This window comes from Echinops telfairi, unplaced genomic scaffold, assembly GCF_000313985.2.
Source record: "Echinops telfairi isolate 266 unplaced genomic scaffold, ASM31398v2 ScPeMD7_7467;HRSCAF=8505_1, whole genome shotgun sequence".
NCBI lineage: Eukaryota > Metazoa > Chordata > Mammalia > Afrosoricida > Tenrecidae > Echinops > Echinops telfairi.
Window position 1 is genome coordinate 35757105 of NW_022111368.1, and position 22189 is coordinate 35779293.

Below are 22189 nucleotides of genomic sequence, written 5' to 3' on the forward strand. Positions count from 1 at the left end.
GTTACCTATTGGTCTAGTGGTGAGGATTTGGGCATTCTTTACCTTGAGCTGCATTCCTAACAGAATGCTGCACCCCTCGATCTTTATCAACAAGTGCGTCAAGTCCTCTTCACTTTCAGCAAGCAAGGTTATATCATCCGCATATCTCAGCTTGTTGGTAAGCCTCCCTTTAGCTCTGAGACAACTTTCTTCTTCAGATAATCCAGCTTCTATGATGGTTTGATAAGCATACAGATTGAATAGGTATGAGAATCTACAACCAGGATTCACACCTTTCTTCAATTAACCATGTAGTATTCCCTAGTGTCTTTTGTACAACTTCCTCATGATCCATGTACAGCTTCCATATGAGCACAAGTAAGTGTTCTGGAATCCCCATTAGTCTCAAGCCTATGCATAGTTTGTTATGGGCTACACAGTCAAAGGACTTTTCCATAGTCTATAAAACACAAGTAAACATCTTTCAGGAATCCTCTGCTTTCAGTCAACACTCATCTGACACTTGTTCCAAGTCCTTTTCTGAGTTCTGAATTTGTGGCAGATCCCTGTCAATGTACTCCTGCATCATTTATTGGATGATCTTCAGCAGAATTTCAATTGCATGTGATATTAATGGTACTGTTTTATAATTTGTACATCCGGTTGCATCACCTTTCTTTGGAATGGATGCAAATATGGATCTTTTCCAGTCAGCTGGCCAGGTAGATGCCTCACAAATGCCTTGGCATAGATGACTGGGTACTGCCAGTGCTTCATCAGCCTGTCAAGACATTTCTTTGGTATCCCTTCAATTACTGGAGCCTCGTTTTTGGATAATGTGTTCAGTGCCGCTTGGACTTGTTCCTTCATTACTATTGATTTTTGATCACATGTTTCCTCTTGGAATGGTGGAATGTCAGTCAGTTCTTTTTGGCACAGTGACTGTATTTTTCCCATCTCCTTTTGATATTTTCCCTGCTATTCAATATTTTTCCATGGAATCTTTCAATTGTCATTTAAGGCTTGAATTTTTCTTTATTTCTTTCAGTTTATGATATGAGAATGGTCTTCCCTTTTGTTTTCCAAACTCCAGGAGATTGCACATTTCATTATAAAATTTTGCATGATACTATTTTACTTGTATTGTCCTGTGCAAAATTCTGATCACCTCTTTTCTTTCATCATTTCCTCCATCTGCCTTAGCTACTCTACAACTAAGAGCAAGGCTCGTGGTCTCTTCTGAAGCCCGCGTTGATCTTTCCTTTTTCTATCTTTTTCACGTCCTTTTGGCTTTCTTCTTGCATGATATTCTTGATGTCATCCCAAAGCTCATGCAAGCTTCCATCATTAGTGTTCAATGCAGCAAATCTGTTCTTGATATGTTCACAAAATTCAGGTGGGATAGACTGAAGGTTACATCTTGTGTCGTGTGGACTTGGCCTAATTTTCTTCAGCTCAACCTGAATTTACATATGAATAGTTGATGTAGAGAGCACACACTTCTCCAGGTAAAATCAGTGAGAAGTTAGGAAGCTTCTTATCTCACCAACCTTTGTCTTACTCAAACATCGTAACTTCCAAGTACATTCCAGTTACTTTTAAAATCAACGTTACATGTATCGTGATGTTCATTGTATCCAGAATTGCGATTTATCTGTTGTGAAGTTTGTTGTATTCTGATTTCTTTCCTCTCTTTCCCAGCTTCAGTATCAATGATCAAAATACAGGGTGCAAGGCCAAATGAGAGAACTGAACCCATCAAGTAAATGACAACACAGAGTAACCCTATAGGATAGCGTGGACTGGCCTGTGTGAGTTTCTGAGATTGTAAGCCTTTCCACCAGTAGAAAACTCCATCTTCCTCCTGTGGAACAGCTGGTGGGTTTGAACTGCTGACCTTGCACGTAGTGACCGAATGCATAGCAATTACACTACCAGGGCTCCTGTAGGGTGCCAGGCAAGACAGCCATATCTCTCTTTTTCCTTCAAATATCATTTATTGTATCAATGTAACTACTTTTAAATTTATGTTCAATGTTAAGAATAAACAAATTAATATACTAATATAATGGTCTCGCATGACTGTCCCACAAGTATTAGACAACTATTCTTTCAGGAAAAATATTGAGACTATCTGCTCCCATAAAAATATACATCCCTAGAAACTTTATATAGAGATTATTATGGTCATAATCAATATGATTGTATTAGGTTATAATAGTCCCTAAGGAGTCCTAATGGCAATTGTTTATGCATTCAGCTGCAAACTAAAAGATTACCAGCTAATACCCTCCAGCTATTTTGCAGGAGAATGATGTGATTGTGTCATCTCATAAAAAATAGAGTTATGGAAAAATCAATGTAGCAGATCTCTACTCTAGTTACTCTCTGAGTTAGAATCCACATGATGAAATGGGCCTTTTTTTTTTTGGCTTCCTAATGGTACTGACCCCTAGTCTGACTAAGCTTACAGTCCTGGAAAGGGGAGAAAGACTGGTAGTCAAATGAAACATTTTACTTTGATTCAGCTTTTGACACAGGTCCAGACACATATGTTTATGTCAAACACTGACCGTGACACAGTACACAGGATATTTCTATGGGCAAAATATTGAATGATGCAGGTAGCATCAAAAGCGGTTAGAAAAAAAAACGGTCACTATACCAAGATAAGCCTAACAGGTACTAATTTAGGCAAACATAGTTGAATTGATGACATTAGCAAACAGTGGAAAATCCTCCTCTAGAATGGCCCCAGGGTTTTATTAGCCTGTGTGTTCGGATTTAACATTTTATCACATGCCTCCCTTGTCTGCAACAGAAAAATGTCTCTGTTATCAGTACTCATTGTGCGCCAAGTTCTGTTCAAAGAGGTTTCTCTGTGTCAACTCGCTGCTGAAGAGAAGCTGAAGAAATAAATACGCCACTCATCACTATTTACACCAGAGGAAACAACAAATCCAAAGCCAAGATGATGTGCCAAGGTTAAACTTTAGACACGTGGTGGAGGCAACACTCATAGCCTGGTTTCAGAGCGTAGGCTGTTAACTATTGTGCTTTGAGTTAGGTTCAAGTCAGTTCTGACTGAGAGCAACACGATCTCCAACAAAGAGAAGCATTACTGAGTCCTGCCCCATCTCACGATTGCTATGATGTTTGAGCGGATAGACTGAGCCACTATCGTCAAATCCATCGTGCTTGTTAAAAGTCTTCTTTGTAGCTGCCCCGCTACTTTCCCAAGCATGCTGTCCTTCTTCGGGGACTGGCCTCTCCTAACATGTCCACAATATGTGAGACACAGGTTCACCACCCTTGCCTTCAGGAGCATTCCGGCCTGACTTCTCCCAAGTCAGATCCGTGGGTTCCTGTGGCAGGTCGCGGTGCTTCAGGGTGCTTCTCCAGCACCACATCCAAATGTGATTCTCCTCTGTCCGCCTTCCTTAGAGGCGATGGAAAAGACCCTGGCTTGGTTGAGGCACACCCAACTCCTCAAAATAACGTCCCTTTCTCCCAACCCTTTAGAGAGGTCATGCGCAGCACCTTGACTCGACTGCGTGCATTGCTTGGTTCTTGATCGCTGTTTCTAGGAGCCTTCCTTGTGGATCCAGGCAAGATCAAATCCTTGATAACGTCAGTCTTTTTTCTGTTTCTTTGGAGTGGTTACCACTGTGGTTATTCGTTTAATGTTTCAGGTCTTTTGTTTTTATTTCTCAAATAAAGATCAATGAAAGTATTTCCCCAGTCTTAGCTGGCAGGGCTGGGGGTGGGGGGAGGTGCGGCGTGGGAATCAGGATGCAGAGTAGTTAAGGATAGTAGTAAGTGTCCTTCAAATATCACATCGTTGTAAAAATTCAACAAAAGAACCTAAATGATAAAGCAGTCAGGACACGTGCTCTGCATACAAAAGTACTGTTTTAAAATTCTGTTAAATATGTGTCTCCCTGCCCGGGCTCAGCAAGTATGCAGCACACACAAAAAGAGGATTCAGTCTGAGAGGCGGAAATGGCCAAGGCATTGCGACCCTGCGTCAGATATTACACTCCGCCAGTTATGGTTTCTTGCCTAAGAACACACTCCATTTTCTGTATTGCTCTCTAAGTTCCAATTCTTGGGATCTTTTAAGATTCAGACCCCAAAGAAAATATATATGATAAAGGCTCTGTGGCAGGAATTACATATTTTTTAAAAAATGAACAAATTAGGGTGATTGGAACTTTTTGCTATTTCCCTCTACTTACCTTCTCCAAAAACCCTATAAGATATAGGAAAATATCAAGAACATTAACCATCCATATATGCCATATAATTAATATAATTAGGCAAAATAAAATTATGTAATTAGACAAAGAAGAATATGCAATTATAGATATGACATACAACTGATGATTAAAACGTAGGCATATAAAGCTAGAAGACAGCTAATCAAGTGTCCCCTGGTGGTTGTCTATGGATATTGGACTTGTGGATGCTATATTCTTGCTCCTTTTAATCGCCGCCATTTTTCAATTCCCAAAGTGGGACATTTTCATTTTATACTAAAAGGCTGAAAATGCCATTTACTACTGAAAGTACGGTAGCTACCTTGGAGATTCCCCCGTCTGTGTGCTTCCTAAACCTGCTTGACTCTCCTGGTTTCTTTGCATTTTCTCTGTGGCTTGCGTATTTCTTAATTTTCATCCTCACCCCAGTTCCAGCCTCCATTATTTCATTCCAGAAAACATGCTCAGGGCTTGCCAGGACTGAAAAAGTACAAAGAAAAAACAAGTTAATTCCTATTCTTCATCTAGGATCACTGGCATTTTGGATTTTTCCATTCTTTCATTCATCGTTTTCACATAACCTTTTCCTCCAATCTTACCATAGTTCATGTTTCATGGATCATCCAGAACCCAGGGCCACCCATCAAAAGACAAGCTGCATAGCAGCCATGTCATTTGAGCCCTTCTGATCTGTCTTCAGCTTCCTAAATGACTCCCCTCCAGCCCAGGCTTCATTCTCTGCGTGCTCCCCCTCCGCCCCCTTGCTTAGCAATGGCTGCCTTTCTCTATGTTTGAGCCGACCCCACCTCCGGCTTCTGCACAATCGCCCGTCATTGCCATCCTTCTAGTGACATAGGAAGCGGAACCGACAGCAGTTTACAAGCTAAACAGCGTCTAGCGTTGTTGTGTTTTGCCTTAACAAGGAGTGTTTTTATTGGGCAGAGATTTGCTTATTTTTAATTTGTTGTGAGCATGAAGAATGGAACGGAATAAAGGCACTTGTCGCCATAAGTCACCCACTGTGCGTGTTGGCGTGTGGAGGGGAGTAGTGACGGTAGTCGAGCAGGACTTATGGTAGGGCGCTCTCTATGACTGCTCATACTCAAAACTCACCCGTATGCCAGGCAGTGACGCAGTTTTAAGTTCCTCACAGGCTGTTGTGATATATCAAGCTGTTTCTTTGTGCTTAAGCAGAAGGAATGAGCTAGCTGATAATATAATAATATAATATACTGATAGTAGCCTCTTTTGTAAATTCAACAATGCAATATATTTTCGTGTGTACCCAAGCATAAAAAACGTATCGTTGAAGATGTAAATAGCTCTAACACTAATGGAGAGAATTATATTATGTTCTGCTTTGTCTATAAAATGGTGCTGTAACAACCCCGCCCCCGCCCACTCGTCCCCCACCCCGCCTCTTTATCTAAGGATAACTTAGATTTCCAGCACTCTCATTGGCTTCATGTAAATTAGCTAGGTTGCACTTAAGAGATGAGAAATAATCATTTATATAAATAACATAGTGAAGAATGTTACCCTCTTTTTAAGAATGTGTCCCTTGTACACTCCTTAGTTTCTTAAAACTTCCATTTCTCTGCAGTATGCCCCTTCTTCCGGCATTCTCACCAACCCTGGGTGGGTCTCCCCAATCCTGGAGGAGCTGCGTCATCCTAGCCCATTCTCGCTCTCCGCTCCCTCCTCGCGGGGTCCTTTGTGCAGACCTGTACCCGGTGGTTGCATTGGGAGAATGTTCATCTCCAGCCCCACCCCCTCTGAACCCAGCACCCGATCTGTCGCTTTGGCCACACAGGTCTGTCTTGTCAGCACCCTCTTCCGCTTTGCATAGCACTCCCATTTATGGTCCTGACTGCCGGCACAGCCCGCTGCCGCTGTAATGGGATTCCCTGCCCTACTCTTGTCCTGCCCTCATTTTAATTTCTGTTTGGGGCCAAATTATATTCCAAGCCTGAGACTCTATTCATGCTACTTCCTTTTTCTTAACTGGGTGGCATGGCCACCCGGTGGCTAAGGGTACAGTTCAAAACCCATTTGCTAAGTGCTTCCGGCTCCGCTCTGTCCCTTCCATTTTCGGCTGGGCCGTGCCCTGCACTCAGGATCCTGCTCCTGTTTGGGAGCCCTGCACAGGTTTTCTGCTGCCCTGGGATGCCCTTACCACCTTGCCATCTTGGCCCTCAAAGCTGACAGCTTCTCTCAGCCCCACCCTAAGTGAGCAAGTACCCCCTTAGCTCACTTGTCTATGTGCTTAACCACATGCCTGTCTTGGAAGGTTAGGATATTATATTTGGGTTTATATGCCTGTTTCCTCATTAGACTGAGAGCTGTTGAGGCCAGCACCTACTTAGTCACCTTTGTAATCCCAGAGCTCAGTACAGATCTGATACAAGCGTGTACTTGAAAGATGTTTGCTGAATTGACTCAATTCCCCTCTAAATGATCTCTATATTAGAGGTTGGCTCTTTTAAAGAATTTGACAAATGAATGTTGAACAGCACTGTAGTCTATTTTTCTCTGGCGAGCTCAAACAAGAGTACAGTGTTAACGAGGCTAAAGTGTTAAGTTTCACATCGATTTGAGGCAGTTACCTTTGTACGTGAGCTCGAAGCCCCTTGTTTTGCATTTGATACTGACTCATGGTGACCACACATGTTTCAGAGGAGGGCTGCAATCAACAAGATTTTCAATGACTGGGCTCTTAATGGATGTAGATAGCCAGGCCTTTCTTCCACAGTACATCTAGATGATTTCGAACCCCCAATTGGTTGTTAGTAGTCGAATACAAACTGTATGTCCCACTCTGGGACCTATACCTCAGCTAGCTTCCTGACAAGTCTCATTGGTCCTAAGGAAACTGTAGTGTGACGATAAGTAAGCTCAGGGAAAATCAATTTACACTATTAGTAAAACAATAGAATTACATATGTCCTTTTTGATTTTCAAAGCACTCTGTGGTGTCCGGCACGTCTGCTCCTGTACTTCTATGCTGGAGGTGGCAGTGGTGCTCACTGCGCAGTAGGGATTTGTACTAAGACCAGCCATCGTCCATTCACGGGTCTCTGTGTGTTCGCAGGATCTACACTTCCAGGCTAACGACGGGTCTCTCTATGTTTATCTTCCAGGCGAGACAATGAGGATCGCCTCTTCAGAGTTTGCCGATGATCCCTGCTCCTCGGTGAAGCGTGGCACCATGGTTCGGGCAGCCAGGGCTCTGCTCTCCGCGGTCACACGGCTGCTCATCCTGGCAGACATGGCAGATGTTATGAGACTCTTATCTCATCTGAAAATTGTACGTATGTGGAGCTTTTCAAAATGCCATTCACTGAGGGTTGTCACGTAGAACACTGGGTTACTCATGCACACAGTACAGCTCAAACTTTGGAAAATACTGAAATGATATTTTATATGTTTTTAAAGTTATAAAGAGCACAGGTTAAGTTTATTTTTGTTTTTGTTTTATCCCTGGAATCACAGATTGTGGGTTGGCTCTCATTTCCTAAGCGTGTAAAAACTGTGCTCTATTTGCCAGAGAAGCTGAGCAGAGTGCAGTGATGCCCTCTCTCTAGATTTAGAGCAATCCTGACTCATGTGATAAGTCCTGTCTTCTTCGGGGGAGTAAGCCTGAATGCCCTGTCACGCCTGTCTTCATATGGATAAGGGCTGGACTTACTTTGTTACCTGCTCCAGGTTTGTTCTCTGTAGAACTTGGAATTGAAGCCCTCTTAGTCTGACAATAAGGAAGAGCCCTATCCGCACCATGACCCATGGTCAGACTCAATCACAGTTAAAGGGAGCCTGTGAGCAGGCTAAAATGCTTGCTAGGTGACCACCTGGATCTACTTGTTGAATGGAAGTGGGAGAAATGCGGCAATAAAGAGACGGGTTAAGTTTGGCCACTGGCACCTGTGCACTTGGTTTACAGGGGGGGCGGGGGAGAAGAAGATAAGAGCGGATTGATTGGTCTAAAGTTCATCACCTAGCACAAGGGGGCTAGGCTTGTTGAGTATTGGTGAGAGCCCATCGTCTAAAGGCAAGGCGACCAATGGGCACCCTGTGGAGACTGAGTGAGGCAGCCCACAATGAGTTGACCAGAACCTGACCAGATGGAGATTTTTCAGCCTGTGAACTGGTGCATATTGTTGCTGACTTTATGGATGGCCTGTCTGGATTTGACTTTGCTTATGGATGCAGACTTCACAAGGTTCCAACTGGAATGGAGGCACTTCATGTCGAAAAAATATGATTGTCTTCTCAGAGAACTGGGTTGATATGAGTGGGCGGTGTATAAATTGGATACTCAAAATTTGGGGGATAAAGGCATGAAGTGGTTGACTTATAAACTTTCAAAGGTGGGGGAACATGTTCACAGGATTATAGGATTAAGGTGTAGGTGTTACTTAATTGCAATTGTGAAGCTAAAGAATTAGGTACACGTGCCAGTTGACAAGGGATGAATTGAGGTAGTTAGTTTATTGTGCCAACCTGGCTGATAAACACATGTGGGGTTAATTGATGGGGAAAGGGATAAATGGCTCGGTGAACCTTGCCTTTCTAATTCTCAGGTCTCTTGCTTTCTAATGGTTGGGCCAGGGTGCAGCTGCCTTAGCTAGTTCCCTGCTTTAGCTGGCAAGATTCACTTCCTAAAATACATCCCTGATGCCACATGGACCTACCCCAATGCAGCCCTGGGTGCTGGAGCACCTGTGTGGAGACCCCTGCCAGTGCTGAGATGTTTACACATTCACTGACTCAGCTTTCCTCCTGCTGTCGGCATCATAGTGTGTTTTTTGAGATGGAGGAGGACTTTGTGGATTGGTGTTGGACATATGGGTTAAGGGGTTAATGTTGGACTTGTGGGCTTGGGCAGCACTGGGTTGGGATGTTTTCTTGATTCACACTTAACCTTTATATAAAACTCTCTCTTATACATGAGTTTCTATGGATTTGTTTCTCTAAAGTACCCAGACTAATATAATCATGCTGCACAAAGCTGGGCATCAGTATATCTGGAATGGGGTAGTCCATATACAGGCACTTCTAGCCAATCCACAATAGATGCCGTGTTTGTCAATTCATTAGAACTCTTTTTATTCCTTATGGAAGCAGAGCCTTGTCCAAATCACAAAAGTTATACTTGGAAAAACACACAGGTTGAACACATGTGAAAGGGCCAGTTAGAATATATCTGTGACTATATGTATGTATAGGTTTGACAGAGTATATTTATATCCATGTACATCCCTTTGTTGCAAATGTCTTGATATGGTCCCAGTGACTCTCACTATCATAGTCAGTGTTGACTCATTGTGACCCTGTAGTGTTGCGTCCCGGCCTGCGGGACGCACGAGCAAGGCTCTGTGGGGAAAGACGAACCTGGATGGAGAAAAAGACACGGAGACGTGGAGCAAGACAAAACTCTGATCAAACTCAATTTATTTGGGCAAAGCTGGGGTATATAAAAGGGGGACTGGGAGGTGCATATTTTAATAAGGTGTGCGACACAACATCCAATCCAACATGAGCATTAAAGAAGCTCCAATGAGCGCCTGGCATTATTAACCAATGGGTGAAAAGGTCAACTTTACAACTGCCCGCGGAGCACATAGCTAGGAACGCGGAGGCAGGGTTGGGCAGGGATTTCAGGCAGGGCCAGTTCCCACAGATTTAGCAAATGAAAGACACACTTAACAACCAGGAAGCAGCCAAGTTCGGCTCGTGGCTGAGGCTAAGGCCTTCATGGCCACCGGCTCCCACCACTGTAGGACAGGGGAGAACTGCTCTTTTGAGTTTCCACGACTGTCACTTTTTATGGGAGTAGAAAGCCTCATCTTTCTCCCATGGAGTGGCTGGTGGTTTTGAACTGAACGCCTTGCAATTAACAGCCCAACCCTTAGCCACACTGATACCAGGGGCTGAAATTATTATGCTGTGTCTAAACCCACCATCTATCTCATTAAAGGCTACACATGCCCACACCCCTAAACTGGGCTATTGTGGGGTCACATAGTTTGTGATTAATGATTTTGTCACATTGAAATAGGATTGCTTGGCTTTAATCATGATTTGGTGTCCACTTGCCAGTCACCCAGTAGCTGGGTGTCTTTCATGTCACATCTCATCGGTTCACGCGGGGCAACTGTAAGAACAGGAGTCCCTGGGGCGGGCTGATGGCTGAGTCTATGCAGAGATAGCTACGAAGGAAGACCTGGAGGCCTGCTGAGAGTCAGCCCGCAGGAGCACATTCTCCTCCGACACACGTCTGGTTCCCATGGTCCAGCTTCAACTTCATGGCAGCTGGTTTGGCTTAATGACAGTGCATCTCTTATAGTTGTGGGAGGGTTTGGATGGCAGTTTGGAGTAACATGAATGCGCTGTAAATCACGGCTTTATGACAGTGGTAAGGACATTGTACCACTTTCATGTAGCTGTGCTGTTCATTTTCCCCACAACTCTACTTACACTTTATTCATCTTTTATGGTGCAAATTGCCTTAAATGTATTGGAGAAAACCAAACTCCAAACTCACCGCTGTCAAGCCTATTCGGACTCCTCGCACCACTAGTGGAGAGAGTAAGACTGCTCCGGTGGGATCCCTGGACTCTGGCTCTTTACCAGAGCTTTCCTCGGCCCCTCCTCACAGGGGGCGGCCTTGACTTGCCAGCTTTGTTGCTAGCAGCCCGGTCCCGAATCCACTCTTCTTGCCGCTCACTCCATCTTTACAAAGTAACGGTAGTTTTTAGAAACATTTAAGAAAGGTCATTCCCAAGATTTTGACTGTTCTGTCCCCAAGAGATATAGACAAGGGCTGAATCCAAGACATTAACTTTACGTCCCATACCTCATTGCCCTGTGCCCCCTGGATGCAAGGCTTTGTTTAGAGAAAATCAAATGGGGAAACATCTAAATCAGTGTTGCCCAAAATGGGTGATACTGGTCCTAGAGGGGCTCTGGAACAACCTGGGGGGTGGGGTGGGGTTGCTGCAAATGTAGGTACTTACATTTTATCCTGGATTATGGAGTACAGTGCAAACGTTTGTAATTGCCTGTACATTTTTCCCCCTATTTTGAAAAGGGTGCAGTAAGTTAGGGAAGTCTGAAAACTTGTGGTCTAAGTAGTCCCCTTGAACACGTGCTGAGAACACTGTTTACATTGGGGCCCGTCTGTGGGGCAAGACACCAGTGCTGCCTCTAATGCTGCCTCTCTACCACCTGCTTTGACCAGAGCTGTTGGCTGATAGTCACCATGGTAGCTTACTGACATGTGAAGTCAATTGTATTCTGTCTGACATAGAGACTTCAGGAGAGTTTAAAAAAAAAATTTAACGTATGAAAGGACAAAACAGGCTTTAGTACAAAACCATGGAAAGGTCAACCCAGCAATATTAAGTAGTCCTGTCAGACTGCCAGTATTAAAATTAAAAATGATTGTACACTAAATAACATTTGTTCAACCCAGAGCGTCGCCTCCATAGCACACAGTAATGGTAGAATGCTGCTCTCTTGTGGCCGAAGTCCAAAACTGCAGTGTCCTAGTGTCATCTCAGAATTACTCAGATTGGGAACAGTGCAATGCCATGGATTTGTGTTAGTCAAGGGCTTCTTATCGCAAGCTACCACTAACCCTCACCAAATAAAGACAATTTAACAATTGATTTGAAAGGAAAAGGAAAAGCGACGCCTGTTGCAGACCAGTCTAACTCATGGAGACTATAGGATAAAGTTGAACTAGCTCGCTGGGTAGTCCATCCAGTGTTAAGGGAAGGGGAAGCCCACCTTTCTCCCGTGGGACAGCTTGTGTGTTTCTTGCCCACTCTAGGTTTTCAACCAAGCACTTCACAGCTCTGTCATCAGAACTTGTTAGGCTACAGAATTCTGTTTTGTAGCAAAAGTGTTGCTTTCCACCGAAGCACATTCTCAGCAACAATTAAATCCTACCCCTTATCATCAATTTAGTTGTTTCTAATGTAGGTTAAAGACAATATTTTCTCTTGAGTTTATTGAGTGGGCGTGGTAGTTATATAATCTGTCGATTTGGGACTTGAGAGGAGAGAGTGAAGTGGTGGAGTCTAGTCTGTCAATCGGGTCATAGCCAATGAGGCCTCTGTGCGGGCATGGCCTTCTCCTGAGGAATTCTGGGAAATCCTGATTTCCTCCTTAGAGGTGGGGGGGGGGGAGCTTTTCTCAGCTCACTTCCCGAGAGACACTCTACTGACAAGCTGGAGAAACCACATGGACCTACCCTGATGTAACCAGACCTGTGGAGCCAGAGAAGCCACATAGAGACCCCTGCCAGAGCTGAGATGTTTACAACGCCACTGGATCCAGAAGATTTACAACCCACTGGCCCGTGGTCTTCTTGCATTCGGCGTCACTGCATGTGTTTCATGAGTCTGAAGAGGACTTTATAGATTGGTATCGAACATATGGGCTAATATTGGACTTATGGACTTGATCTGGACTGAGCTGGGACATTTTCTCAATATTCAATTGCTTTTGTATATAAATATCTTCACACATATGAGTCTCTCGATGAATTTGCATCTCTAGTCTGTGCATGATAACACAGTGGGTTAGAATTTATTTATCTGTCTCAGCCCTTTTCGAAAGACATAACGAGTTTCCTTGTTGTCTCATGGACTCTACAATGTGGCAGTAGGGGGAAGACTCACAGGAGTCTTCTAATAATATGAAGCCGTGATGCATTATTTCGGATTGTTTAGATTAAGCAGTGCCCTGTAGCTTTTCTTGTGGCAACTATCATGAAACTATTGTATCCTTAAGCCTTGCACGGGATGTTTTACTTTTTATATTTTCAACACCTTGCCAAGGGGTTTATTGTTGTTCTTTCTGTTTTTGTATGCATGCGTGTGGTTTTTCATCTCTGAGGAACTTACAGGAACTTAGAGCAGAAGTGCCTTTGTATCAGAAATGCGAATTCATGTTTTATTTCCATATCAAGTCAATAAAGGATATTCTTGTAAATATCCACCTTCATCCTCTTCCAGACACCTCCATATCCAATTGAAGAATCAGGACCAGCCTCTAAAATCGAGTGAGGAATTGAGAGTTCTGCAGGAGCTCAGTGAATAGGTCTTCTCATTCTGCTACCATAGAATGAAATTTGGAACCTGGAGTTTAAACCTGTGTTGCTTGTCCTATTGGGAAGGCATTTGTGTGCACGCTCACATTGAACCTCTTGTTGAGTCTATCGTGGTGTGTGTTTGCATGACTATGAACAGTTTTGACTGCTCTTGTTTCCAGCTCAGGGGTACAGTGACGGATAGAGGAGTGACATGTAATTCCAAAGCCCAGCTAACACTGAAGTGGGCCTTTGATGTTCCAGAGCAAAGCTACAGTAATCATTTGCACATCAGACATCATTAAAAACCACTGAATTATAATCACTTTTATTGTTGAACTCGCTGGTGAGTAATCTCCTAGCCAGACACCTGGTACACCCTGCAATCAGTTGACATTGTCAGTGAGTTAGCTTGATTCATGGCACTTTTGTGCTTTAAAGGAATCATGCATTTCAATCAGTGATCCTGAAAAGAGCTATTTATTTCCCCAAGATTCTGCATTAATGTAATCAGATTATATTGTCAAGTCTTAGCGTGAGTGATGACATTACAGGTAAATTCATCTAGACGTGTGTATCAGAGAAACAATCACAACTTTTTTTCCTCCCTTTATCCTTAGGCTAAGTCCTGGAATGATGATTGCTCACAATTATCTCAGTATTTCTCTCTAAAGAGTAGAATAACAAATAGATAATAACAGCCCCTTAACCAACTTTCCAGGGAAGTCAGAGAGCATGGATGAGACAGAGTCATCTGAATATTGCATGTCTTTTGTAACTTTTGTACCAACTAGGCTGCGGTCATCTTCATTAACTTGTTATCATACTTTAGTAGTCAGCTGTTTACAATTACAGCCCTACTGTATCCCGTGGAGTGGAACAATAGCAATAGCAGCCTTTTAGCCTGAGGTAGTTCATTCTCTCATGATGAAAGTCAAAAGCACGATCTAGCTTCTGAGACGATCTTCCCTGTTCATTATTCAGGCACTAAATCCATGAGGCTAAATTGTTTGGTATGTATCTTTTCAATAAATATTTTTTTGGTATCTACAATATATGATAAAGTAGAAAAAGGCCCTCAACAAAGTGGATTAGCACAGTGACTACAACAGTGGGCTCATACATAAAGATAATTTTGGGGGTGGTGCAGGCCCAGCCAATGTCTGCCTCTGTTGCCTACAGGGTTGCCATGAGTTGGAACGACCTAACATGCACAGCATAGTGTCCATTCCGCACTCCAGCTCCCAATGGAATGCAGTTTTTAGGTTTTACACAAATTTTTAATGCAGAGATTGTCACATTCATAGACAATCTGTTGCCTGGTTTTCTCTCCGTGCTCCTTAGTGCAGTGGTGAACTCCTGAACAGACTCCAGGGCTCTGTCCAAGCCTGGAAAACTTCGTGGGCAGCATCCTTGCTCCTTACTCCCTCAAATCCTCAAATATGACTCCTTTGTCTATATTTTCCACCCTGATTAGAGCATGTGTCACAGAATATTCCTTATAAGTAGCATCATGCTCATCAGAGAAAGATTGAAGCTGTCAAGGACTGTATCTTGCATGGATCCACAACCAATGCAGCAGTCAATGCTCGTTGCATTGGGTGCATGAGTTACACAAGATCTCCTCGTGTCGGTCCGGATAGACTGGAGAAACAAGTTCATAGACACTCATATGTGTATAAGAACGAGCTTTATATACAAGAGCAATTGTATATTGAGAAAACATCCCAGCCCAGTCCAGATCAAGTCTGTAAGTCCGATATTAGCCCATATATCTGATACCAGTCTATAAAGTCCTCTTCAAACTCATGCAACACATGCATTGATGCCAAATGCAGGAAGAGCACAGGTCAGTGGGTGGAAAGTCTTGTGGATCCAGTGGTGGTGGGAGCATCTCAGTGCTGGCATGGGTCCCCATGTGGCTCCTTGAGCTCCAGGGCTCTGGTTCCATCAGTGCAGTTCCATGTGGCTTGTCAACAGGAATGTCTCAGAGGGAGTCAAGTAGAGATTGTATCTGGCCTCCAGTGAGCTATTTATTTCCTTCGTGCATCCAAATGAGATCCTCAAGCTGCAACCTGATTGACAGGCTAGACTCCACCCCTTCACAAGCTGACAGCCACACCCCTAAAGTGTTGAAAAGCAAGGACGTTACTTTGTGGACTGAGGTGCTTCTGATCCAAGCCAGGGTATTTTTAATCACTTCATACACTTGTGAAAATTTGAACATTGAATAAGGAAGACTAAACAAAAACCGAAGCATGTAAATCATGGTGCTGGTGAAGAATACTGAAAGTACTGTGGACTACCAAAAGAACAGACATTTCTGTCTTGGAAGAAGTGCAAAGACTCGAGTCCCTAGAGGAAGACACCGTGCTTAGTAAACCAGAGGGGCAGGGAAAGGAGGAAGGCGCCTGACGAGATGGATGGACATGGTGACTGCAACCATGGGCTCAAATGTCAGAATGATTGTGAGGATGGCACAGGCCGAGCAGTGTTCTGTTGCACTGTACTTAGGACCAGTATGTGTCAGGACCCACTCAGAGGCCCTTAACAACAAAATACAAGACGCGATACTACTAGCTTCACATGCACTTGTGAAGATGACCAGGAGGGGATCCAGCCTTCTAAACATTCTAGTCTAGTGGGGAAACATATTAAAGAGGCTTGGTCTCACAGTAGTTTAAGGGTGGGTCTGATTACAAAAGGTTGGTAAAGTGAAATCACCAGTTGCTTGCTCTACAGGAGAAATACAAGGTAGCTTTTCCATGGAGTTGTACCCTCGGAAGCCCTGTGGAGCAGTTCTCCTCGGCCCTGCAGGGCTGCTATGGGACACAAGCAAGTCGACAGCAGTGAGCTTAGTTTTTGAAGGAGTAATACTTATTGAGAAAGTCTGTATACTGCTAGGTGCTTAAATAAAAGGAAATACAATAATTAATATTTTTGTCGTGAATTATTGAAAATCTACCCAAATTTCCTTTAAAAAAAATAAGAAAAAGAATATACTGCCTCACTGAACTAAATTCTAGAGGCATAAAACTCAGGCAAGACAAGATCAAAACTCAAACAATTTGACCAGGACCAGGCTCCAATCTTCTTTTCTTCCCCTAGGTCTCTATTCTTTGTAGGTCCATCTCTGATATTCTCAAAATGGCTGCCAACCACGCTGATGATTCTATCTATGTTCCTAGACAAGTGATAGCAAGATAGAGGACGTTTCTTCCAAGATAGTTCAGAGGAAAGTCACAACATTTTATTGGCCTTGGTTGACTTGTCAATTATGGTCATGTTCCTGTCTCTGAGTTTTCAGAGGAAGAAATGAACTGTGATGATTTTTTAAATTGGCATTCCTGATTCTCCACTCATCTATGCTGTTGCTAGTTGGGATAAATTAAACAAAAATAACATTGCTGGTTAAATAAGAATAAGGTGAGGGAGGACAAAAGGACTGGGTGGGTGATGTCTCAGGATGGAGTCCTAGTGAGTTAAAAAAAAAAAAAACTACGAACAAATTCCTATGCACACTGCACACATCTTATTTTGAAGTAAAAAACAAAATGGGGCAAAAACACCCGGTGTACTGGATAAATGTCCTCCACGGGCCGCATGTGGCCCACGGGCCATAGTTTGAAGACGCCTGCTTTAGTGTGTTGAAGAAGGCTACTCCTGGGGAGGTGTCTCATTGGAAGCATTGTGTTACAAAACCCAAGGCAGGGGTGCTGGGGGAAGCAACTGGCCACCTGGTGCTATGTGGGCCACCCCCGTTGCAGGAACCTATGGATGTAACACACCAGAACAAGGAAAACGGCCCATTTCCTCATGAAATCCTCTACTGAAAAGACAATTCATCATGCCAGCTGAGACAATGAAAATATGTTCAGAAATCAGACGAAAGGTATTGGAATTTAGAAGTAAAAGGAGATACATTAACAAAGGGCCATCACGACTGCTGTTGCCAGAAGAAGGAGAGGGATTCAGATTAGGCAGCAGCCTCAATTGCAGAGTGTTGGTTCCATTGTCCCAAGAAAGAGCAAGTGCACGAGATCCAGAACAGGGCCATGCAGTGTTTGGAAGAATGTCTGTCTGAGCGTTCGTGTCACTGGAACATAGAGGGTAGAGTGGGTATCAAGAGCTAAGTTATGGAGAATCTGGATAAATAGGATCGTCTGGATAGTACCATATAGATCATGGGGGGTGCCACTGATTAGCTCTAAGCCTTAGATGCATTACTCAGATCAGTCATTTTGGTAACAATATGTTGGAATTAGAAAAGGTCTGAACCCAAGGCAAACTCCTTGCCATCTTGTCTATTCCGACTCATACTGATCCTGTAGGACAGAGCAGAAATGCCCCCTGTGGATTTCTGCGGCTATATCGTTGTATGGAAGTAGAACACCGCATCTCTCCCCCATGGAAGGGCGGATGGTTTTCAATTGTTAACTGTGTTTAGCGGCCCAACTTGTAACCACTATCCCACCAGGGTTCTGCGCCATCCAGGTGGTTCTGACTCATAGTCGCCCTTTGCATAACAGAAGTAGCACTGCCCAGTCTTGTTCCATCCTCACATCGTCTGCATGTTTGAGCTCAGGCAGGCTAGATGGCTTCTCTGATTTTAGTCTTGACATCTGTAGATGCTGAGTTGCTTTTTCAGCATTAATTAGACATCTATGAGCCATCTAGAATAGTTTCTAGTACATAGTAAGTCCTCGATAACTCTGGCTACTTTCATTCTTCTTGAACAGACTGAAATTAACTTTGGAAATATACCTTAAACTACATTATCATGGTACTTGGTAAAACATAGGATTTTACAAATAAAAGACCCTAGCATTCTGTCATTCTAGCTTTCCAATGAGATCATTTCTTCATTTCTTAAAAATGAGAGAGTACATTGAATCAAAAAGGCCAGCTTATCATGGAAAGAGAACATTTAATCAAGAAGGTCAGCTTATCTTCGGGAGACAGAAAGCTAAAATTTGTATGCTGAATTTCCAATGGCATCCTGAAGCCACACTGTACAGCTAAATCAGTCCAGTTGCTATAGAACCCTGTACTCATTTATTCACTTCTTCAAACCTTCCCCCCACCCCATTTCTGATAGAGTCTCATTAATTTAGCTGTGAAACCAGACTCTAAAACCATAAAATTCCATGAGCAAGATCATGGAAGTGATCATGGAATGTGGTCAGTCTGTTCACACCGAAATGATGATCCTTACAATAATGTACAGCAGCAGCTTTGAGTACAGATGCTGATAGAGGGACCAGACCGACCCTCCAGGAGAGAAGAGATCAGTGTTCTTAGTCCACACTATCTTCACCCTCATAGTGCCCGTCTTGCTCATACCCCCAAATCAGAACTCATTGTCATTGAGTTGAGTCTGACTTATAAAGATCCTAGATAGTGTTTCCGAGGCTGCAACTCTTTATAGAACAAAGAATCTAAATGTTCTACTGAGGAGTAGCAGGGGGCCTTAAACCACTTACCTTATAGTCAGCAGAACAATATCTACCAAACATCACCACTACAGCTTACTCCTAAACCCAAACCAAGCACACTGGTTTTCGATAGATTATGACTCTGGTTTGGTTCCTGTTGGGTCAAATCTACACTGACTCGTAGGGATCTTATGCATGATACAAGCACTGCCCAATCCTGCTTTATCCTTACAATTGTTACGTTTGAGGCTAATGATTCACCCACCGTGTTAATGACCTCATAGAGAGTTTTGCTCTTTTTCACTGCCCTACTACATTACCATCCATGATTGCCCACCCCCTCCCGCACCCAGGGAGTGATCTTCCCCACTTACATGATTGTTGTTGGGTGTTCTCAATTCAATTCCAAAATCTCAGTGACCCTGAGTATAAAAGAAAGGAGTATCGGTCCTACATCATCCTCACAATTATTCCTATGTTTAAGTCCACAGTGTCAATTCATCTTTTCCAGATTCCTTCTCTTTTTTCCTCCCCGCCATTTGACCAAGCATGATATCCTTCTCCAGGGACTGGTTTTTCTGATAACATAACCAAAGTATGTAGAAGAAGTCTCTATTCTTGTGTATAAAGAGAGACTGGCTGTACTTCTTCCAAGAGAGATCTGTTTGCTGTTTTGGCAGTCTGTGATACTTTCAATATTCTTCTTGACGGTGATATCAGTGATATTGTTCTATGATTTGCATATTCCATTAGGTCACCTTCCTTTGGACTGGGTGCTTTCAAATATGGATCTCCACCAGTTGGTTGATTAAGTAGCTTCCAAATTTCTCACATAAACCAGTGAGGGCTTCCAGTTCTTCATCAACTTGTTGAAACATGTCAATTGGTATTCCATCAATTCTTGGAGGCTTAATTTTGGCTAATGCTTTTAATTCAGCTTGGATCTTTTTCTTCAGTATCATTACTTCTTGTTCATATCCTACCTCTTGAAATGGCTGAATGTGGACTAGTTCTTTTAGGTACCGTGATTTTGTGTATTCTCTCCATTTTTTTTAATGTTCCCTGGATCATTCAATATTTTGCCTGTAGACTCTATTTCTTCTGCTTGTTGATTTATATCCTACCACTCTGCCATATTTCTCTATTACTGCCAGCACTCCTCATGTGGAACTTTTGGGGTTTTCAATATATAAAATCATATCATCTGTGGATAATGATAGTATCACCCCTTTGTCCCCCGTTGAATTCTTTATTGCCTTTCCTTTGCCTTATATTGTTAGCTAGGACTTCCAGTCTGATGTTGAATAAAAGAGGGGGAAAGAACCATCCTTGCGTGGTCCCCTTTTTTTTTTTTTTTAAATAAACATTTTATTAGGGGCTCATACAACTGTTATCCCAATCCATACACACATCAATTGTGTAAAGCGTATTTGTACATCATTTCTCAAAACATTTTCTCTCCATTTAAACCCCCGACATTAGGTCCTCATTTTTCCCCTCCCTCCCCGCTACCCCCTCCCTCATGAGCCCTTGATAGTTTATAAATTGGTATTTTGTCATATCTTGCCCTGGCGTGGTCCCCTTTTTTAGTGGGAATGTTTTAGTCTTTTCTCCATTTACTCCATTTACCATTTTTCATATATGGTTTGTATTATATTGAGGAATTTTCCTTCCATTCCTATCTTCCTGAGTATCTTCAACAGGAATGGATGTTGGATGGTGTCAAATGCTTTTTCTTCTTCTATCAGTATTATCTTGTGGTTCTTATCCTTCATCTATCAATATTATCTTGTGGTTCTTATCCTTTTTCTTGTCAATGTGGCGAATAATGTTGATGGACTTTCGGATATTGAACAATCCCTGTATCCCTGGAATGAATCCCACTTCATCACAATGAATTATTCATTCTATATACTTTTGTATTCTATTGGCCAATATTTTGTTTAGGATTTTTACATTGGTGTTCATTAAAGATATTAGTCTGTAGTTCTCAATTCTTGTGGGACCCTTGCCTGTTTAGGTATCAGAGTTATATTACCATCATAGAAAGAGTTTGGGAGTTTGTCCTTCCTTTCTATGCTCTGCAATAGTTCATGTAGGATTGATGTGAGTTTTTACCTGATTGCTTGGTAAAATTCTCCTGACAAGTTGTCCGAGCCAGGGGATTTTTTTCAGTTGGCAGTCCCTTGATAAACTTATCTATCTCTTCTATGTTATGGGTCTTTTTTTCTTGTGACCATTTGGGATAAACTAGGGAGGAAATGTTTTCCCAGGTATTTGTCCTTGTCTTCCAAGTTGTTAAATTTATTGGAGTACAGGCCTTTATAGTACTATGAAATTAACCTCTTAATTTCATTAGGGTATGTGGTAGTTACATAATCTGTTGTCAATGTGAGACAGGAGACTAAAAGGGTGGATTTTAGCCTGTCAATCAGGTTGCAGCTTTATGGCCTCATTTGGAGGCACTAAGGAGATAAATAACTCATTGGAAGTGGGACGCGCTCACATTCCATGTAAGACATTCCTGTTGAGAAGACACATGGCACTATGCTAGTACCCTGGAGCTGAAGGAGCCACATGCAGATCATTATCAGCGCTGAGATGCTTCCACTGCCATTGGATCCACAAGACTTTCCACCCACTGGCCTGGGATCTTCCTGCATTTGGCCTCATTGCATGTGTTGCGTGAGTCTGAAGAGGAATTTATAGATTGGTATTGGACATATGGGCTAATATCAGTCTAACAGACTTGAACTGAACTGGGCTGGTATGTTTTTTCAATATTCAATTGCTCTTGTATATAAAACTCTTTCTTATACATATATGAGTGCCTATGAATTTGTTTCTCTAGTCTACCCATAATACCACAGGGTATGTTGTAATTTCCCCCATTTCATTCTTCCTCCTGGCTATTGATGTTTGTTCCTACGTTTCTTTGGTTAGGTTTGCTAATGGTCTATCAATTCTATTAATCCTTTCAAAGAACCAGCTTTTTTGCTGGATTGTGTTTTTTTTGCATTATTTTATTATTTTCCCACTCATTTATATCTGCCTTGATTTATATCATATATTTTCTCTTGCTCCTGGTAGGAATATTCTGCTGACTCTGCTAATTGCTGGAGGCTTTGTGACAAAGTGCCAATCATAAGTCTCTTCATTTTTCATGTGTACATTTAAAAAAAAATCATTTTATTAGGGGCTCATACAACTCTCATCACAATCCATACATACATCAAATGTGTACAGAGCATTTGTACATTCATTGCCTTCATCATTCTCAAAACATTTCCTCTCCACTCAAGCCCCCAGCACCAGGTCCTCATTTTTCCCCTCCCTCCCCACTCCCCCCTCCCCCATGAAGATGTTACTCCACTCTCTCCTCTTCTCCATAAGTCTGAGCACATTCTTATCTGAGTACT

The 22189-nt window shown here is 42.7% G+C and overlaps 1 protein-coding gene across 3 annotated transcripts in view; it reads left to right on the forward strand.

The window, feature by feature from the left end:
- CTNNA2 (catenin alpha 2) overlaps positions 1 to 22189 on the forward strand; it is a 1370089-nt gene that overhangs the window by 418903 nt on the left and 928997 nt on the right. For all 3 annotated transcript variants that reach the window (XM_013007524.3, XM_045283854.1, XM_004713853.3), the window contains exon 4: positions 7379 to 7545. In XM_013007524.3, the coding sequence (XP_012862978.1) occupies positions 7379 to 7545 (167 nt within the window). The remainder of the gene's footprint in view (positions 1 to 7378; positions 7546 to 22189) is intronic.